Below are 22282 nucleotides of genomic sequence, written 5' to 3'. Positions count from 1 at the left end.
CAACAGTTATGGAGCACCCTGGCAGTGCACGCCACATACGTAACCACAACATCGCTGGTTTGATTCCAGCCAAGGGCCTGCTTTGCATGTCGTACCCATCTCTCTTCCCTTGTTTCTTGTCTGTCACTTCACTATCCTCTATCCAATAAAGGGCCAAAAAAAATCTTAAGAAAGAAAATCAACAGTTCTTTCAAAAACACGTTTTTAACTTCTACAAACCTTTTCCAGTTTCCTTCACCAAACACAAAACAAGGTGTAAGACAGTTAAAAACTCCTTCATGCAGATACAATATCTATATTTTGCTTTAATTAATTAATTCTTCATGAGATGTTTAAACATATCAAAGTATGACTGCAAGAATGATGCCAGGCTCCAACAACAGGTTGGAAGGCAGAAAACTGGCAAAGCAAAGAATGACAAGAATCCTCAAGAGACAACATCCATTGTACATAGTGTGAAAGAAAAGAAAGACAATTTATTTACAAAGGTTTGATTATTCATTGTATGATTGCTGGAATATAGACATAAGGAATTTTGAATTACACAAAATTGAAATTTCATTTTGATAAGAATCATTATGAAATAAAAATCATGAAAATTTCTTTTTGAGTAAATCTGAAGTTTTGTGTTAAAACCTGCTAAAACAACTTCATGTAATTTTTGTATTTTCTTCTTTCCTATAGTTGTCGCTGAATGAGATGAGGAAGTTGAGAGGTGTGTAACAAACTGTCCTCCCTCTGATGTTTGCTGTTATACAAACCTTTGCTGGACACATGGAGGGAAACATTTACAATTTGTACAAACCTCAGTAACTCTGAGACAAAGATTCAAATCACTGCTACAAACAGTTTAGAGTAGTTTCCAGTGGTGGAAAGTAACTCAGTACATTTACTCAAGTACTGTAGTAAAGTACAGTATTGAGGTACTTGAGTGTTAACTTGAGTATTTCCATGTGATGCTGCTTTATACTTCCACTCCACTACATTTCAGAGGGAAATATTGTACTTTCTACTCCACTACATTTATTTAACAGCTAGTTATTTTTCAGGTGAAGATTTGACACAATGGATAATATAACAAGCTTTTAAAATACAACACATTGTTAAAGATGAAACCAATGGATTAGAGAAAAAGTCCAAAAACTGAAAACAGATTTGTGTATCAGAACTTTGTTTTTTCTTCTTTCCTCTCCCATTAATCATCTCACCACCCCTCAGATTTATCTGCTGACCCTTTGGAGGGGCCTGACCCCTAAGTTGGGAACCACTGGACTAAACTAGCTAACTGTATATCAAGTAGTTCACCTCACAGACAGGTGCAGAGTAAATAATGCAGTGGGTCACTTGTGGTAAATTTATTAAACATTATTTATAAAATAGGTCATTAATAAATTAATATTCTTAAAGCTCAAGTAAATTTTGGGTCTAATCCATCAGCATCCTGGTATTGACTCAGGCAGTTTGATTGACAGGACAGATGATCAGAGGGGCAGAGTTTTTACCACCTGCATTATTACAGGGACTGAAGAATGGGTAGAGTTTCTCAGTGAAGGAGCAGCCAGTAAAGGAGTAGATAAGAGCTGCAGCATCTACGTCATAAAAGGAGACCAGACCCTCTTCATAATCCACAAACACCCCCACCTTCTGAAGCTGAGACTGCAGAGAGAGACGGACTGAAGGGCCAGCAAGAGCTTTGTACTCATTTCCATTTCTAAACCATATAGTCCAGTAACCATTCTGAGGGCTCAGTGGGATTTGTCCCTTCCTGTTGATGGACTCTCTGGCCACTCCTAAAGTCCATTTAGTCTTCCCTTTAACCTGAACCTCAAAGTAAAATCTGCCTGAAGAGAAACTCTGCTTTCCTAAAACATTAGCATAACGTGTAAATCTCTCTGGGTTGTCTGGGAGATTCTTCTTCACATCACCATGATTTACTTGTTTCCCATCATTAGACAAGATGAGCCAGAAATATGCTGTATCAGGATCAAGAGTCACATCCACTGCATACTGCTGGACCCTCTTCAGCTCGACCTCAACGAGCAGCTTCTTCATCTCTTTACTGAGCGTCTCCTCCAGCTGAGTCACAGCTCTCACCACAGTCCCCTCATATGATGGTGGACGGACGCTGACCGCTGTCCAGTCTTTGGTGGGTAGAGCAGCTTTCAGGGACGGGAAGTTTTGGAGGAGGTGGAGGTGGTCTTCAGAGCGTGAGAGTTGCTTCACCTCAGAGCTTCTCTTCATCAGATCAGAGATTTCCTGTTCCAGCTCTTTGATGAAGTCTTCAGCCTGTTTCTCTGTCGTTCTTTGCTTCTCTTCAATCGTCTCAATGAGCTCATTCAGGCTTCTCTCAACAGACTCCTTCAGAGCGGTGAAGACCTGAACACCTTCTGCTTTCTCTCTGTCTGCATCTTCCTTACTGAGGTCAACTGAGTGTTTGATCTCTTGAATCTTCAGTCGTCTCTTCTGGATCATCTGCTGAGTTTCAGCCTCTGTCTTCCCCAGCTCTGCCTTCTTTCCTTCATATTCTTCTTTCAGAGGAACAACATCATGTGTCTTGTGGTCTAAAACAGAGCAGAGCATGCAGACACATGTCTGGTCGGTCTTACAGAACAGCTCCAGAGGTTTATCGTGCTTCATACACATCCTGTCTTCCAGGTTCTCCACAGGGTCCATCAGCTGATGTCTTTTCAGGCCTGAAACTGTCAGATGAGGCTCCAGGTGAGTCTCACAGTAGGAGGTCAGACACACCAGACAGGACTTCAGGGCCTTCAGTTTGGTTCCAGTACAGACGTCACAGGGAACTTCTCCTGGTTTGGCAGCTTGTTGCTCTGAGCTGCTGCTGCTGGCTTTCTGTTGAGCTTCCTGTCTGAACTGAGAAACCATCTCAGAGATGAAAGTGTTGACGTGAAGCTCAGGTCTTGTGTTGAAAACCTTTTTACACACGGGACACTGGGAAGGGACATTAACATTCCAGTATTTATTGATGCAGTTTTTGCAGAAGTTGTGTCCACATGGTGTGGTGACTGGATCAGTGAACACATCCAGACAGATGGAGCACAGAAACTGATCTTCAGATCGCAGACAGCTGGCAGCAGACATATCTACACACTGAGAAGAAAGAAAAGGAAGACATCTTTTATTCTATTTGTTTAAAAAGAGAGATGTATGGTTACTGTTCAATTATAGTGTGATATTATGTAGAATAATTTAGAATCAAACATGGCGTGTTTCAATAGGGATAGAGATACTTTCATCAAATCAAGTCGTGAGCAACCTTAACCATTTAAGACGAGCTGGCAAACGTAGATAATTTTCTACAGTGCTGCATAGCCAGGTTAAAGGCCTTGTTCACCTTTAATGTTGGGTGTGAGCTGGTTTACACAAACACAGTAAGGGACTCATCTGCAGCTCTTTATCTAACAGCTCATTGTGGCTGTTTCTGCTTGTACTATTCTTCGTTCAAATATTTAAAACTGATCTGCTGACAATATAACACAGAATATGTCCATATCTTGTTGTATAGAAGAATAATTATTGAAGAATAGCACTGCTAACAAAGCTGTTCTAAGTTTGCGACAAACACATTTTATTTCCTCCAGCTGCTTCAAAATAAAAGCCTCCTTCGGGTTCACTGGTGAAAAGCTTTTAATGTGAAACAGCTACAGGAAATAGAATGCAGTGTGTCTGTAGGAAGTGATCAGTAAATAGTAATAAGACCAGGAAGGTTGGAGTGAAGCTGAACTCCAAACCACAGAGATTCAGTTACAAGTTACAAAAGTCCTGAGAACTGACACAGAGAGACTGTTTAAAAAACAATTAAAGTTGTTTCACTGAATCTGTGTAAAAACATCTTTAGTTATATTGTCACTAATTTCACAAGTGTCAGTATGAAATGAAAAGAGTGGAACTTCCTGTCTGCTGTGTTAAAGCTGGTTGTTGAAACATTAAATATGATCAGTTGTACTCACCAGTGTTTGGCAGAGACTCTGCTGTGTTGTTGAGAAAGACTTGATGAACTCAGTTTAATTTTTATTTGGACAGAAGTGGAGAGACTCGACTGCAGCTCTGCTGTCGCTCTGACAAACTTTCAGTTTCATTTCTGCAGAGTGACGTTGCAGCTCTCTTATCTTTCCAGTTCTGTTCCTCCTCTTACTGCAGCTCTATTTGGGAGATGTTTTATGTTTCTGATTTACAGCATTATTGTGAAATATCATGGAGCAAAGATGATACTGTACCTGATAGGTGGGAGGAGTAAGACATGTGGAAAGGTGTTGCTTAGCTTAATTATGTGTGTTTAAAGAGTTTTTTTTTCATAGGTGATCAATAAATAAAGAAATAAATACATAAAAATACACCTCAGATTTAAAGTGAAAGTAAAAGTTTTGGACAGCCGAGTCCTGAACTGTGCAGGCAGCCAGTTTTCACTGCTGAGGTTTTTAAGTAACTATTAACTTCTTTTTCTCTTTTCCTTGAACTGAGTCCAACAAATGTCGTCTGGTCAAAGTTGCTGTTAAATCAACAGTTATTTCAAAGACACATTTTTAACTTCTACAAACGTTCCCTCACCAAACACAAAACCAGCTGAAAGATGGTTGACAACGACCAAGATTTTTTTTTCGACCTCATGCAGATACAATTTCTATATTTTGCTTTAATTAATGAATTATTCATAATATTCTTAAACATATCAAAGTATGACTGCAAGAATGATGCCAGGCTCCAACAACAGGTTGGAGGGCGGAAAAAATGACAGGAATCCTCAAGAGACAACATCTATTGTACGTAGTGTGAAAAAAAGAAAGACAATTTATTTACAGAAGTTTTGATTATTCATCGTATGATTACTGGAATATAAAGATGAGCAATTTAGAATTGCACAGAACTGAAATGTCATTTTGATAAGATTAATTCTGTGATAAAAATCATGAAATTTTCTTTCTGAGTAAAGCTGAAGTTTTATGTTAAAACCTTTTAAAAACACAGTAAACGTTTCTTCTGTACTCACCCAGTGTTCGTAAAATAACATTTCAGAATCAGAAACAGAATCAGAAAAACTTTATTGATCCCCGTAGTGAAATTGCTTTATTACAATTGCTCAACATACAATTAGGAAATAGGAAGTCAATAAGTAAAAACTCCTATAAAAATAAATAGTAATACTAATAAATACACATTAAGAGGATATAAAAACGTACAAATGCAAATGTACAAAAAGTAATGTGTGAGGTAGAATCACAGTATGGACAAAAGTGCAAAAATGGAAACGTGCCAAGTCAATGAACAGTAATTTAACAGTAAATTAATCGTAATGTGCAAAGGTAAAGAAAACGAGCAGGAGCAACTGCAACAGGCACTTATGTTTACATGATAAATCTTTGTTACAACAGCCAAATTCCATATCCATTTTAGTAAAATTACAGGTGAGAAACGATGCGTTATTGCCTTTAGCAAAGATATTAAACATTACATTTATTCAATTCAACACTCTCTAAAACAAAAAGCAATTAAAACTGTAACAGCTTGTACTGTTATATTTATATATATATATATATATATCTTCATCCTCCCAACATTAAACTAAATCTATAAATAAAATGTACTTTTTTATTATGGGTACCCGCGGCGCAGTCACGGTCTGCGCATGCGCATAGAAGTTCTTTTAGTTTGAAACCTGTAACCGGAAACGCTGTTAGTGCCATCTTCTCGCTGTCTTTTCGCTCGTGCCTCGGTGACACTTCTCCTCCTCCTGCTGCTGCTGCCCCTCCTCCTCCTCCTCCTCCTCCTCCTCCTCCTCCTCCTCCTCCTCTCCGCTTCGCCATTGTGTGTGAAGCTCGGTGGGAGCTGAGGTCGAGGCGGCCGCGGGGACGACGGCGGAGTTCAGACAAACAAACAAACAAACAAACAAACAAACAAACGAAACGAACGAACGGACTAACGGCTCGTTTCTCCTCCATGTTCTTCCTCCTCCTGACCGTCCGCCGCTCCGCTCCGGGCCTCACCGGTCACCGACGACACCCAATGCAGCAGAGGAGACCCTGGATGGGACTACATGTGGTGAGTGACACACCAGCAGCAACAACCGACACCTTTAAATACCCAGAACATAGTTTTTTATTTATCTCACCGAGCACCGGGGCGGTTTTCCGGCTAACTGCCCGCACAGTCTGTTTTTATTGCAACTTAACGGAGAAAAATGAAAGCTGTGTTACTAATAATTACACTAAGTTCACCTCTCAGCACACCTTTATCCACACCGGAGCTGCTTTATAATCAGAAACAGAAAGATTATTATATAGAAACAAAATTAGAAATAATCCTCCGCCCCCCCGGTCCTGTGTGCAGGCTTTGGCTGGGTGAGGGTGCCTGGTGGTCGGGCAGGTGGCCGAGAGCAGCCGGTGGCCTGGAGGTCCCGGAGGGTCTTGCAAACCAGCTGCTGCTCTGACAGCTTTGTAACTGGGAACGCTGGTTCATCCGCAGTAGTTTATGCAAACTTTAGTCTTCTTATCTTAAAACTGAGCACGATTGTGATCATATCTTTTTAAAGACACAATATAATTGTATTAGTTGATGATAGGTGATCAATAGCGAGTTTATAGTGATTTTTTTCGCTGTTTGTCCTCTTTGGTGAAACTGGAAATTACCGTTAAATGTCCCCATGTGAGCTTGTGGTTTGTGTGTGATACTCAGCAACAGAGATACTTTAATTAGAATATATATATTTTATGTCAGTAACATCAAAAGAAACAATAACATTGCTGTCAGACACCGTTGCATCTTTACAAACATGAATTCTTGAGTAGCTGTAAATATTTTGTGTATGATTATCCATAAATATACCAAAGCATAACAGAAAAGGGTGAAATGATGTTTAAAGAAGACATAAAGTTATGAGAGTCAAACCAACTGCAATATTTATTATTTCAACAAACATATCATCTTATTGTAATTTGTACTTGTACTTTGTATTTCCTGTATTCATTGCTGGTAGTTTCCAGGAATGAATAATATAATTTGTTACTAATGATGGAAAAAAATAGAGGCAATATTCAGTTAGTACACTTCTGATTAATTCTAATCAATCCATGATCTAAACTAGAAAGTCTTTTAATCAGCTGAAAATGAAAAATAAGCAAGTTGTATTTTAACATACAGTTAAGACTGAAGTTTCTAATGATTAAATAATAATTAATTAGGGCTGCTACTAACGATTATTTTCATTATCAACAAATCTGTCGATTCTTATCTGGATTAACTGATTAGTTCCAGAAAATGTCAGAAAATGATGAAAAATGTCGATGACTGATTCCCAGAATGATGCAACATGAAATGTCTTGTTTTATCCAACAAGACAAAGATATTTAAATAGTTTACCGTCACAGATGACTAAAGAAACCAGAAAATATTCACGTTTAAGAAGCTGGAACCAGAAAATGACTCAAAACGACTATTTGATTATCAAAACAGTCAATAAATAATAATCGGTTGAGCTCTATAAACTAAACTCAAATAACTTTTGTCTGTATTTGTCTTGAATTAGCGCTAAAATACGTCGTCCTTTCCACAAAACCTCTATGAAAATTCTTAGAAAATTACAGACCTGTAAAATAAAGTTGAACCCAACTAATATATTCATTATTTTTCATTCAATTAATAGTTTTTGTTGTCTGTTAACGGCCAAAAAATAATGTTAAAACCACTTAATCATCATCATCTTTCTCTTCAGCTGACATTTTAACAATGATCACACTTGGATTGACACTTCAACTCCTTTCACTTCTCGTGTTTTCACCTTTTTAAACAACAACAAAACAAACTTCACTTCAGACACTTTGACTGACGTTGTTTATGTTTGAACTGCCGCTAACTTCTTTCAGCTGATGATTACAGCTCAGTTTATCACGACGCTTCAGCTCCTTTCACTTTCACTCCACTCGGCGCGTACGCTTCATTCATTCACTGCTAAACTGAGACTTCGACTTCTCTCAGTATTTGTGTTCAAGCTTTTTTTAAATTAGTTTTACTGAAATATTTCAAAGCAGCTTCACAAAAGCGTATTTTTTTACTTTTTATAACTTTCAAACCAACTTTTCCTTCACATCTCCCGTCCCACACAGTCACAGTTTAACATAAAAACAAAAGTAAACAATAATAATAATAATAAATAACAAGTAAATCAATACATAGCGGTTTACAAATGGCAGTGACGTTAAAGCAGAGAAGAGAGAAAAAAGATCAATAAAATGATGATAAAATAATAAATAAATAAATAAATAAATAAATTCTCTGAATATCAGTTAAAAAAACAAACCCAAACTTCAAAAACCTTACAGTTTGAGAAGCTGGAAATGTTTACTTGTTTACCTCCATAAATAATTAACTGATCAATTTTCCAATAATAAATTCAGTTTACAGGCGCATTAAAGACATCTGAGGGTGTAAATCTTTGTTTCACTGATTTCAAACACAAGAGAAATTGAAAGCGTTTTATATAATGAATTAAAAACATTAAAATGACAATTAAAAGAAAAAAACAGAGACCTAAATACAAGATAACAGACTAGAAATCCAGTTACAGTTCAGTAATAAAGGAAATAAAAACAAAGCTTCTTAAAGATCTTCATGTTCAAGATTGTTGAAGTAATTCAAAGAAAGAAGAAGTAAAGTGTAAAAAGCTGCTGTCAGACATGCAGAGAGGTGTGTTTTCCATGAAGGCTGCGTGTTAAATCAAGTGTCCTGAGTTTGTGTTTACTCTGGCTGCGCTGCCGGTGACACAGATTGGCAGCTGAGGGGTCAAAGGTCAGCGTGCAGTATGTTTCTTGGTGTCGGGCCGAGGTTTAAAGAGAAGAATGTGGTGGAGCGGCGGCGGCAGCAGCAGGCGGAGTCACGGAGAGTCTGAGCAGACTGACAGACTCTGCTCTCAGTACAATCAGCACTCTGTGTGTATTATTATGTAAGGCCTCGACATTGGACTCACACACACACACACACACACACACACACACTCTGAGGGTCAACACCGCGACGAAGACACAGTCGAAGATGAAGTGCAGCTGTGTTACTTCTTTCTTACGTTCATTTTGTCCCAAGCGACTCACAATAAGCACATTCAGACCAGAAGAGCTGGAAAAATGGGAGTGTTTTCCTTTTTTAAGGAGTCATATCATGCTTTTTCTGCTTTTTCTGCTTTTTCTGCTTTTTCTGCTTTTCTGTTATTTATATACTGTTATGACGTCGGATATCTGCGGTAAACAGACGGAGAAAAAGTTGTGAATGGGGTCAGCTAAATAAACTAACTGCAGCTAACAATTATCAATTAATCTGCTGATTAGTATCTTGATTCATCGTTTTGTCTATAAAATGTCAGAAAAAAAGCACAACTTCAACACAAAACCTGAGTAAACATATTGAAAAGTGTTCGATATAATTAAACTAAGAAGAAGCTATTGCTAACGGCTAAGCTAAAGCAGCTAGCAGATGTGATTAGCATGTAAACAACTGTGGGATTAGCAAGAAAGTTGCTAAAAGAAGGAGAGAGTTTTAGCAGAACTAGTGTTAGTTTAAATGTTCAGCTGGTAATTAGCTGCTTTAATGAAGAAAATAGCAAAATGAACGAGGTTGAAACGCTACCAGCAACAGAAATGAGACGATGCGTTCACTGTTTACTTGTTTCTGCAGGTTGTATTGTGATTGTCTTCATTTGTATAATTAGTTTAAATTTAAATGCTTACATTATTGTTTGTTACTGGACGTGTAACCAACTTTGTTCTGTATCACACTTCATTTTTCTATTAAGATATTTATTTTGTTGAGGAAACAGGAATTTACTTCATGATGTTGAGGAAAGATTTTATCATTTTGATTGTTTTGAATGTTCTGGCTCAGATTAGTGAAATGTTTGGCCAACGTTTAACTATTTAGTTTCTACAACTTTCACTCTGAAGTAAAAATCAGCCTTTAAACTTTGAAAGAAAGAAGATGATTTTTGGCCCAATCTGGAATATTAGAGATTAATAGATTATCAAAACAGTTGATTCGTTTTCAGACGGCAGTGTTTGTTTATCTTTTTGGAATAATTTTGTCTTTTTTTCCTGTTTTGGTTCATTTTTGTAGGTGTCAGTTGAACTTAAATGATTTCGTTATCTTCTCTCTTCTACAATAACAGCTTTGTCGCAGCCTACTGCTTTTTGTAAACCGCAGATAAGGAAACATTTAATTTCCCAACGAGTACGAACAGAAGACAGTAAACGAAAGCCGGAAAGTTCGGTGACACAAACAAAACAAGGCTGACAGACTGATGACTCGTGCTGTCTGGAAGATGAGGGAAGCAGACGGCTGCTATCAAAAATTTCAGTTTAAAAGGAGACTGAAATGATGCAAATGTTTTTGTTTGCGTTTCATTTTAAAGCTGCGGGTACTGTACATGATGAGTCACACACACACACACAGCGGGGGGAATATCCTGCAGTGAGCTGAGGAAGCAGCAGTAAACACACACACACACACACACACACACAGCGATTCCTTTTCTGTGAGTAAAGTCCACCTTCACTTCCTGAAGTTTCCCTTTAAACACTCAGATCAACAGTTATCAGCAGCAGCAGCAGCAATGAGGAACAAACTCACACACATAAAAACACAAAACCTTCCACACAAAGTTAGAGAAAGTTCAGATTTTTGTGCAATCAGAAATGAGAAACTGGAAAGCCAGATTTTTATAGATTACGAGTTGACTCACTGCTGTAAATTTAAACAGAAGCAGGTCAGTCAGCAGCGACGTGTTGCTGCACGTCAGGCGGAGCAGCACGTGGGCGGTTTGGTAGATAAACATCATCTTTTTTAAGAAACCACAGCAGCTCGTTTCTGCAAATATCTCCGTCCACATTAAAACTCCTACCGGGCATGTGCAGGAGGAAGTCAGACAGGAAAAAAAAACCAGCGAAGAAGAAACAGCTGCAGCTTCCTGACGTTCGGTTTATGGCAGCAGAACAGTTCGAGCAGGGAAAGACGGTAAACAAGCTGTCGGAGGAGACAACAAAAAGAGAACGACGCTCGCTTTATCGTCGCGCTTCTTCGTCCGCTTCCGATGAAACAGCGCACCGCTGCCACCGTCTGATCTGACGACGATACGCTCCGTTTTTTGGCGGGAGAAAAATGACTGTTTAGTTTGGTCGCAGGGCCAAAACGGAGAAAGAAAAAGATGCAAATTTAGCCGGTTTAGTGTGGACGTGGTCTGAGACATCAAATCTGGTCCACAGGTTACAATAAATAAACACTAAAGTCTGACTGATGAAGTTACGCCATTGGTCGGCCGAACGCTCTCTAGCTAGCGTTTCGTACGTGGTGCCGCCATATTCTGGGTTTTTACTGGGTCTTGTTTGAAAACTCTCCAGAGTGGAAACACTTGAAGATTGTCGGTCTCTTGCTGTCACGTTGTTCAAGCAAAATTAAGCTTTTTTTTTCCGAATTGTTTTCCCGCCGTTTGGTGTTTAAGACACAAACCGTACTTCCTCCTCAGTGTGACTTTAACTTACAGAGGATCATCATCATCATCGGAGCTCATTTTCAGGTCGTGAACATTCATTCTCAGCCAACAAAAAGCCGATTAGACGTCTTTGAGATGTCATTATTTTAGCCTTTAGGATTCTTATTCGATAAATGACGTCATTGAACATGTCACAGCTAATGTAGCGGCTAGCATCTACGCTGCTTTTTGACTAAAAATAACCTTTTTGTGTATATCGTAATAACTTGATTTTCATGATTCAGACAGTTGACACATGATGCAAAACAAAGATTAGAATGACTGGAATGAATTTTATAGAAGAAGCTTTAAATCCTCACATTTATCTTTAAAAAAAAACAACTAAAATGGTCCAATTATTGTTTTCAGTTATCAAAATAGTTGAGGATTAATTTCCTGTAATTGGACTAATGGTTGCAGCTCTGATAGTATCGCTGTTTATGTTGGAAAAAAATCAGGCCCTGCAGCTCTGCAGCAGCAGGCGCAGTGCAGGATCAGCTCCTGCACACTCTGCACTGCAGGACTGTTTCTAAAAAAAAAAAAGAAGAAGAAGAAGAGGAAGAAAGGAAAGAAGGAAGGCGGTCGGTCCTGCTGGCCGTCCTCAGGATGACTAAACACTGAATCCTGCTGAGCAAGAGAAAATTCCTGTGAAGGAACAGCTGCTGCTCATTGAAACAACTGCACACAGTGTGACAGTGACACGCTGACCTCTTTATGTTAACACCCAACAGCAGCGGCGGCAGCGGGGACGCCGTCACGTCACTCACACGTCACACGTTTGAGTCCAAGTGTCCAAACTGTGTGTCTTTTTAGATGTGAGCTCACACCTGCAAAGATTGTCTTCTTTTCTTTTGATCCCAAACACAGTATTTGTGTCATTTCGGCTCAAACTTACCAACAAGTCAGAGCTTGAAAACCGAAGTCACATGACTCTGGACTCGCTGGTTTTGGTAGCCTGTCGTCCTGCCAGCAGAGAAGAGTTGAATCTCAAACATGTCACAGGTTAGTTGTCAGAAGACTTGAAGGTGTATCAGAGGTTTTATTTGATGCCTCCAGAGTTTAAATGGGCAACATATAAGATTTGTAAAGAGCTGCAGTGTTCACAAAATACCTCGCCTTCATATCGCAAATCTAATTGTTAAGCTATTAAATCCAAAACGCACCCAAACGTTTTCCAGAAACAGAGCGAAAAGAGAGAGAATATTGGACTCAGGTGGACAGAAACACGACTCCACATGAATGATAATGTTGCTGCTGGATGTGGAAATAAGCAAACTTAAAAGCTGATGATATGTCAGCTGATCAGTTATTGCGGGTTTGTAAACGAGGGAACGGCAGGTAGCTGAGGTCTGTGGTCATGTGTGCTGAGGCTTCACTCTGTTCTGTGAGAGCAGGCAGAGCTGCTGTAACACAACACCAGCTCTGATCGTTTACTCAATGGAAAGGTATGCGAGTCCACACACACACACACACACACACACACACACACACCTGCCTCCTCTTAGCCTCACAAAACTCTCAGATCTTCTTTTCCACAAATGCAGCTTTTTCTGAAACTATTTTTGGATTTTTACTTCATCTTCAGACAGGAGGGAGGAGGAGGAGGAGGAGGAGGAGGAGGAGGAGGGTGAAATATTTGAACGTCAGCCAGCTGATCCAACTTTAAAGGGGACATATTCTGCTTTTAGTGTTTTCTGTCATTGATATATTGTTCTGTCAGATGTTAAAGGGGATGCATTCTGCACATTTCCAGCTCTACTTTGCATGATTTGCAGTTAAAAAATCCTTATTTATCTTCTACTGGTCCTTTATGCAGCCCCTCAGTGCAGCCTCTGTCTGTAAACAGGCCGTTTTAGCCCCGCCTCCTGATGAGCCCACTCTGTTCTGATTGGTCAGCTTTCAGGAAGCTACGTAAACAAACTATAGTAGCAGGATTTCACTTCTCTTTCTCATCTTTACTCCAAATGTCAACTTCCACAAATGATATGGGAGGATCCCCCCCCCCCCCCATCTGTCTGTCACCATGTCTGTCACCCTTCACCTCTTCACCTCGTCCTCTCCGGGTGTCGGAGCAGATGGCCCCTCTGAGGGGCCCCGCATGGCTCAGAGTATCGAGGAGGACAGAGAGCTGATGAATAATCATGTATAAGAAGTGTGTGTGTGTGTGTGTGTGTGTGTGTGTGTGTGTGTGTGTGTGTGTTTGTAATTCAGCCACTATCAGCGCTTTCACCCAATGAATCGAGAGGTCACAGGTTCAAATCCCAACAATCCCCTTCCCCCAAACACAGCAGCTGTCTGTATCACGCCTACGCTCACCATCAACCAAAGTAGTAACGATAATAACACTGCCGCTGCAACTAGCAGCTGTTTTTAATGTCAAATTATCTGCTAATCTTTTTTTTTTATTAATCACTTGGTCAATAAAACATCAGGAAAACGGTGCCGATCACAACAACGACCTTATTCTTTCAAGCCAACAGGTCAAACTAGAGCTGCTAAGATTTAGACAATTAATTGGCAACTTTTTTTGATAATTGATTAATTGTTTTGAGTCAATTTTGAAGAAAAAGTGTCCAAAATTCTTTGAAATGTGTTTCTGGTTTCTTTAGTCTCTCTGACAGTAAACTGAAATCTTTGTGTTGTGGTCAAAACACGACATTTGAGGACGTCATCTTGGAAACAATGACTACGTTTACATGCTCAAAATATTCCGTTTGTTTTTCTTATTCTCAGAGTTTCCATAATATCAAAGTAATTAAATTGTTCTAAACATAGTAAAAGTTAACATGGGTTAGACAAGTCAACAGTTTACACATTTAGTAGCATTTTCTAACGTGCATTTAAAAAGAGAGGAGCTGTTTAACTTCTCCTAAAAATTTACAGCTTCAGAGTTGGTGAGCTGAGCAGGAGGAAGGTTCATCCAGGTCTGTTCATGTCTCCTTGACATCCTTATGCCTTCAGGTCAAAGGTCAGACAGACTGTTTGGCCAAAAGGATTCATAATGTTTTTGAACGTATTAAACTTTTCTTCTCTTCCTGGTTCACACATTACAAACACAAAATCCAGTTAATATGCAGAGACAGGAAGGATTTTAGAGAAATATTTCATTAAAAAAATGTAAGAGCAGCCACACAAGAGTCTTATATTGTTGATGGGGAACCAGAATATTGTGAGAGCGCAGCCATGTTGATTTTGGTTTTCTACACATGCATGTAGGTGAGTTTACTGCCGTGTGTGTTCTGTCATTAAATCAGCTGGAAGAAGTCATCATCACGCTGTATGTTATACCACATTCTGTATTTACTGTTGTCAGAGAAGAAAACGTGTTTAACAGAAGGCAACTATTGTAATAATTGAATAACTGCTGAAGTCAATTTTTAAGCAAATATGCCAAAAACTTTGATTCTAAAATGTGATAATTTTTTGCTTTTCTTTGTCACATGACAGTAAACTGTGACTCTTTATCTTCTCTCTATTGTTTTTCTGTCTTTTGTCTTTACTCTTATCTAACTTGATCTTAATTTTATCTTATTTTTATTTCATTTGAACCTTTTTTAACTGACATTTTATAGAGTAAACTATTAACGGAGAGTTTTAGGAGAATAATTATTAGTTGCAGCTCTAATTAAAATCACTGTAGTTAACTTTCTTCTCACAAAATAAAAGAGAAATATTGTGTTATGGATCTTTACAGAAATGCACAGTGAAGGAGTGTGTGTGTGTGTGTGTGTGTGTGTGTGTGCGCGTGTGTGTGTGTGTGTGTGTGTGTGTTTGGTCTTCTGGGCGGAAGTCACCTGTTTCCTGTGTTTTGTTGTTCAAGAAGTCAGAAGGTTTTGGACTCCCACCCAGTCAGCCGACTGCCGCTCACATGTGAGCAGGTCAGCTGACTGTCAACACACACACACACACACACACACACACACACACACACACACACACACACACACGTTTCTCATCACAGTTTATGAGGAAGCCACTCGGCTTCCAGTAAACCAGACGTGGACTCGTCCAGCTTTACATGTTATCAGTCATGTAACGTGCAACTTTTACTTTCATTTACTTTCCAGTATTTCTCAGCATCTCGGGTGTTTTTTTCGGTTCTTTCACCTTCACACTCTGAAGAGTTTCCCCTGCAGATTAGGGGGTTTCAAACCTGTGACTTTGTTGTCACAAGACTGTGAGTCTGTGATCTTTTACGTGACTCCAAACATTCTCTGTCATCTTTCGTTGTCTGTCTGCAGAGTTTCGTTCTGACTGACACTTCACATCTTTCAGTTCTGCGGTTTGACATTTAGCTTCCTGAGGTTTTGTTTCTGGCAGGTGTTGGTCCTGTTGGTCACATTCATATTATCATTGTTCACCAAAATGGAAGATAAAGGAGATAAGTTTGAAGTGTTTTTCACAGTTTACAATAATCCTCAGAGTGTTTCCTGTAATAGAAAGCAAAGAGCACAATATGAAACATGTAACTGCAGATTGTGTGCAATAATCAGTTTAGATGAAAGGTGGTTGTGAACGGATCATTCAGACATTCATGTTCCTCAGAGGATGAATCGTACTGGTTTTGATGATCCTCTGACTTTTCCTCTGGCGCCACCATGACACGTTGACATTTCAGCTCTTTATTGAAATATCTCAACAACTATCGGATGAATCGTTGCAAACTTTGGTTCACACGTTCATGTTCCCCTGAAGATGTAAAACTTTGATCCTTTATTTTAGCGTCATCATCTGCTCCAAATGTTAAGATGTGAGATTCCCATCAGCCTCAGCTGTTTAGTGCTCTTAGCAAATGTTAGCATGATAACAAGCTTAACCAACCCAGTAAACATTATACCCGCTAAACAGACAAATAATTGTAACTCAAGGTCAACTCACAAGCTTTTTACAGAGCTTTCAACCACATCTTAATGGATTACTGTATAGTTTATAGTGATTTTTTTCTTTAAACCACTTTTTCTGAGGTCAAGAATGAACTTTGAAGCTCAGTTTTCACCCAGTTTTAATATTCAGTATTAATACTATTAATCACCAACTGTTTTGATAATTGGTTTATCATTTTGAGTCATTTTTCCAAGACAAAAATGTCTGAATTTGTGAATATTTTCTGGTTTCTTTAGTCTTCTATGACAGTTAACTGAATATCTTTGAGTTGTGGACAAAACAAGATATTTGAGGACGTCATCTTGGGTTTTGGGAAACACTTATCAACATTTTTCACCCATTTCTGATATTTTATGGACCAAACAACTAATCGATTAATCAAGATAATAATTGACAGATCAATCAAATCTGACTGTTTATCTGTTTCTCTCAGTAAAAACTGTCTGACGTCTTTACGTGTTTCTGTCTCTCTTCCACAGATTTATGTTGGGTAACGGGGTGAAGCGGAAACTGGACGAGGATGAGGACAGTTTGGAGGAAGACAGACGTCCTCTGGGCGTCGGCGGCGTGTCGCAGGCGTCCTACACTCTGCAGCGTCAGACCGTCCTCAACATGTCCCTCATGAAGCTGTACGGACCGCGGATGGGCGCCGACCTCAACCTGCAGCGCCGAGTCCTCATCAACAACATCATTCGCCGCATCCACGATGATTTCAGGCAGGAAGGAGGTGTTGGCGCGCTCTTCTTCTCTGCCGCGCCGCCTGCCGCCGCCGCCCTCGAGGACGTCGGCTACCGGCAACCTCCGCCGCCTTCGTCCTCCTTCAGCATCCTCTCGTCCTCGCTGTCGGCGCTGGACTCCTGCCTGACTCCCGCCTCGCTGCTGGAGGAGGACCTTCCGATGTTCTTCACCCTGCCGCCCTCCTCCTCCGCCGCCCATCACCACCACCTGCACCACTCCCCGAGGCCGCCGCCGCCCTCAGCGTCACTCAAAGACAGCTTCTCCACGGCCCTGGAGGAGATCGAGGAGCTGTGTCCTTCCTCTTCGTCTTTATCGTCGTCATCCTTGGGCCTGCAGTCATCACCTCCGGCTCGGGTTCTGTTCGACGTCGTCATGAAGGAGGAGGGGCGGGGCTTTCAGGACGTGGAGGGCAGGTTGGAGAAACCTCCTCCACCTCCTCCTCCTCTTCCTCTTCCTCCCAGCACCACAGACACCTCGCCGTCCTCAACGGGCGCCTTCCTGACTGACTTCGCCCTGGACGACGTCCTTTTCACAGACATTGACACATCCATGTACGACCTCGGCCCCTGTCCACCGCCGCTGGGAGCGCCGCCGACCAAGATGGCCCCCGTCGTGATGGCGGACGACCTTGTGCGGTCGATGTCCGGGTACGGTGCGGCGGGGGCCGGCACTCAGAACCAGCCTTTTAAAATGGACCTGGCTGAGCTGGACCACATCATGGAGGTGCTGGTGGGCAGCTGAGGACACATTTTATTACTTTCTGTTCATTTTGTCTGTTTTAAAGTTACTTCACACTGACCTTAACTCTGGAGGATTTAAGCTGCTGCGTGTAGAGTTTTAACATCGACAGGAGGTCGTTCTTCTTCTGAAGGTTTGACGTTGAGAATTAGGAGACGGCAGGTGGTTGAAGGAGTGAACTTCAACCTGTTTATACCAGTATTTTTCTTTTACGTTTTAAAAAAAAAAGGATAAAGGCCCGGTCACACCAGAAAGTCTCTTTCCTGGAGCGGTTTATACTCCAACAGAAGAAGTTAAATACAAGTAGATGATGCAACAAAGCTGACCGGCTACGATGGCGTCCTCCATTTTGGACTCTTTGGTTCACACTGTGAAGACGGCAGAAATTAGCGTTTTGCAGATTTACTCGCCCTTGTGAGCAAATCCGCTAATTATTGCGATTTCATTGAAATGAACTGAATTAACCACAAACTTCTGCTGGTTTTAAATGCTGGTGTGACTGGACCTTTAACGTGTGTGAGGTAGAGGCGACCAATTATCTATTTATAGTAATTATAACTATAAAGCAAAGATATATTGATGTGTCAAAATGATACGCACAGCAGCTTCAATGACTGAGTCAAAGGACGGGGTCACAATTTCTCAGGCAGTCAGCAGCCCAAATGAACAAAGAACATTTGAAGAGGAACTTTTAATATCCAGTGTGAACAAGAGGAATGATTACGGCGAGGAAAACCTCTCTCATTGTTCATTTGTACACCTGACTGCTGTTTTTAAGACACACCTGAAAAAATTGTGAACCGTCCTTTTTAAGGATTTGGAAGCACATCATCACACTTTGCTACATTATGAAGATCCAGCATGTGAATAACGTTCTTACAACAGTGGAACAACAACCAACAGAAGCACAGTCTTTGTCTTCCAGGGAAACTCCAGGTTGAATCAGGCCAGTGTGAAGTACCGTCCAGTTTTCTATCGCTGTCCGAGAATTGTAAGAAAACAAAAATCCAGAGACTTTTCTACTGTCTGCATGTTTTTCTAAATGAGAAAAAAAAAATCTCAAACACATTTATGAAAACAAAACAATTCAGTGCCTTTTTAAACCTCTTTTATCACAAGGTCACATTTTGCTGTTGCTCATCATCACCCAGTGATATGAACGCTAACGGAAGAGTCAGTCCAGAATGATTTTACATACAGTTTGCTAATTACATGACATTCATTATTTACAGAACCTGATATGCAATATGGATTTCATTTTGTCAACAAAGAATGTGAAACCACACCGACTACGCCACTGTAGCTGGTACCATTTTGTCGCTGTTGCTGGGTAGTTTTAGCTGCACAAGAGAAACAATCTGATTGGTTAAATTAAACCTCAATGGGGGTGGAGCCAATGAACAAAACAATTCAAGCTCATTTATGGCATTCATCATGTTGTAAGATTAGCATCTATCTGCACATCACCTGTGGCGGGTTTTAACTTCAAAGGGCTAACAAGCTACAAAGAACTTGTAGAAAACTGACCAGTTTTACCTCTAACGTTCCCGGCAGAAGGTGCTCAAAGTGCAATAAGCGCAAAATAATTTATTTTGACATAAACTGTATGTTTGTAGCTACTAGCCACACCAGCCGCTCTCAGGACATTTCTGTGTTTTCAAACTTCCAAACACATTTTCAGAGGTTCAGTTAGTAAGTTTTAGCTTGTGACTTTACCAAAGCTAACCAGATCATGAATAATAGGTGCTAGCTAGCCTCTATGCTAGCTTGTATTTTGGTTGAAAATGACAGAGAAGATATTCCAAAACTGCAAAAATATCAGGATAAGAAATATTCAGAAGAATGAACACAGTTCATGGAACTCCAGTAACCCACAGAAATGTTTCATGAGTTCACCGCTGCAGGCTGGAGAGTTTGATTTTAGGATTAGACAGCTGAAGCTCTTTTTGCTAGCAGGTATTAACTAGCATAGATAGCTTAGTTCCTTTTTTAGTTAGAATCATTAAAACTATACTTAAACATTTTGGGAAAAATGTTTATTTACTTTCACGTCTGTGTGTGAAGTACATAGCTAGATGTGATTAGCCTAGCTCAGCATAGACTAGACTGGAAGCAGGGGGAAACAGCTAGCATGGCTTTGTCCGAAGCTCAAAAATACACCTACCATCAATACTAAAGCCAAGCTCATTAATTAGTTTCATCTGTACACAAACAGAAATGTAAAAAACAACAATTTGCAGATTTGGGAGGTGTTATGTGCTGGAAACGTTTTCTTTAAGCTTCATCGTATCATTTTTAGAAGAGCTTCAGTCTAATTGTGGTTTGTAGAGCTGCAGCTAACGATTATTTTCATTATCGATTAATCTGTTGATTATTTTCTTGATTAATCGATTAGTTGTTTGGTCCATAAAATGTCAGAAAATGGTGACAAATGTCGATCAGTGTTTCCCAAAACCCAAGACGACGTCCTCAAATGTCTTGTTTTGTCCACAACACAAAGATATTCAGTTTACTGTCATCAAGGACTAAAGAAACTAGAAAATATTCACATTTAAGAAGCTGGAATCAAAGAACTTTGGCATTCCTCTTAAAAAATGACTCAAAACAATTAATCAATTATCAAAATAGTCGCAGCTCTAGCGGTTTGTTTGCTTCACCCACTCAGGTTTAACTCAACCAAACAGTTTATTTCTTCCTGAAGTCATTATCTGTAAAGCTTAACATCATATTAGGGGGGAAAAATATCTTTGTAGGGACAAATTGCAAGATTTTTAACTGTACACACATACATAGTCAATGATGCGAAGGCTCAGTTGTAAGAAGCAAAAGTAAGATTGCAATAATGGAGGTACGTTGTTTTGCAGACAACACAGACAACACACAAACTATGAATTATTTATTAACTGTCATCTCTCTTTTATATTTATTGCAACTCTGGACACTAATATTTTGTTGTACAGGACATAAAATGTATTCTTTTTAAGGGTAAACCCACCAAAACTGACGTCTAGATTGAATGTTAATAACTTTGAAAAATTCATCAAACAACAACAGAGTAAAATGTTGATTTTTTTATAGACGTAATTTTTGGTGGAAATCCCTTCAATTAAATGTATTGTCATTTAATAAATGATTGGATTTTTTAAAATATTATGTAATATATATTTTAGAATTTCAGTGATGCCCTCAATTCAACCTATGCCGCAGTGTTTGTGTGACAAGTTATATGAATGATGAGCCAGTTTTTTAAAAACATCTGATCTGAATTTTAATCCAGGATCAAAGTGATGTTGCTGATTTTGAGTCATTTTTTTTTTATTCAGACAAGATTGATCAGACAAACATCAATATCAGATTCACATACAAACTGATCAAGACTGAAACCAGATATGTCTCCATCTGCTGGACAGACGACGTCATAGCAGGTTGTCAGATCAGAAATATAAAAAGGGTGAAAATACAATAAAAACATTAAATACTGTAATATGTACATATAAAATACAGAGATTTCTGTATGAAGCTCTCCATGTTTCTAAATCTGTCTGTTTTTCATGTTTTAAAATCAACAAAAACACAAGACTAAGAATGTTTTTTTTGGTTTTTAGATTTAATTCACCAGTCTGACATGTTTTGAAAAACTGGCTCCAGGCTGTTTATCCAGAAGTGAAAGTTGTTTTTGTTGGGTTTTTTTTTTTTTTTTGGGGGGGGGGGGGGTATTTTTCTTCCGTTTCCATCCAGAGAATGAAGGATTGGTTGGACTCAAAAAAGACACCTTCTTCATCTTTGTGTGTGGTTTGTAGCACCGCTGTGGTTTTTATTGTTTTTATTGGATATTAGCAGAAAGATGAAATGTTTCCGCTGGTCAGTCGTTTTTTGTTTTTTTTATGGATTTTAATTTGTGCTTCATGCCTGACCTTGAATCTGTGCCTTGTCCTATGCAATATTACATTTTCTTCTTCTGAGAATTATATTTGAATGTGTAAGATGAGGATTCAGCTCCGACGAGGGGGAGGGGGGGGGGGGGGGTCCACTTCAGTAATATTTTCTACAATAAATGGAAACAATCTCATCTTTTGTTTTCTTGTCTTTTTTCATGATAACAAACCTGAACACTGAAAACTTTTGGCTCCAAATCTTCTGCTCGCTGAGCAGGAAGTAAACAGGAAGTGGTTTCATCTGATTTACAGTGAAAATTCTTTAAAGCTGTCTGACAGTTTGAATGAATCCCTTTGATTTATTGTCATAGCACAATGTGTCAAGTAACATGATCTTGTGGTAATAAAGTATTTGAGCCACTGTGAGGAAATAAAATCTGACACTTCTAGAATAAAGACAAATAATTTTATGAAAAAAAGTTGTAATATTTTGGGAATATCTCAATAAATTGCAATTTTCCTGAGT

General features: G+C 39.4%; 2 protein-coding genes across 2 annotated transcripts; one reads left to right on the top strand and one right to left on the bottom strand.

Moving 5' to 3' along the window:
• Positions 1–456: 456 nt before the first annotated feature.
• LOC137180296 (E3 ubiquitin-protein ligase TRIM21-like) lies at positions 457–3099 on the bottom strand. Its single transcript, XM_067585610.1, has one exon. The coding sequence runs from the start codon at positions 3097–3099 to the stop codon at positions 1453–1455; it is 1647 nt and encodes a 548-aa protein (XP_067441711.1). The 3' UTR covers positions 457–1452.
• Positions 3100–5703: 2604 nt separating this feature from the next.
• On the top strand, positions 5704–21950 carry LOC137180295 (SERTA domain-containing protein 2-like). Its single transcript, XM_067585609.1, has 2 exons — positions 5704–6054; positions 16885–21950. Exon 2 carries the CDS (start codon positions 16889–16891, stop codon positions 17882–17884), a length of 996 nt encoding a protein of 331 aa, XP_067441710.1. The 5' UTR covers positions 5704–6054; positions 16885–16888; the 3' UTR covers positions 17885–21950.
• The last annotated feature ends 332 nt before the right edge of the window (positions 21951–22282 follow it).

The sequence above is a fragment of the Thunnus thynnus genome, chromosome 3, assembly GCF_963924715.1.
Source record: "Thunnus thynnus chromosome 3, fThuThy2.1, whole genome shotgun sequence".
Taxonomy (NCBI): Eukaryota; Metazoa; Chordata; class Actinopteri; order Scombriformes; family Scombridae; genus Thunnus; species Thunnus thynnus.
Note: the sequence above shows the minus strand (reverse complement) of the source record. Positions and strands in the feature narration are given on the sequence as shown.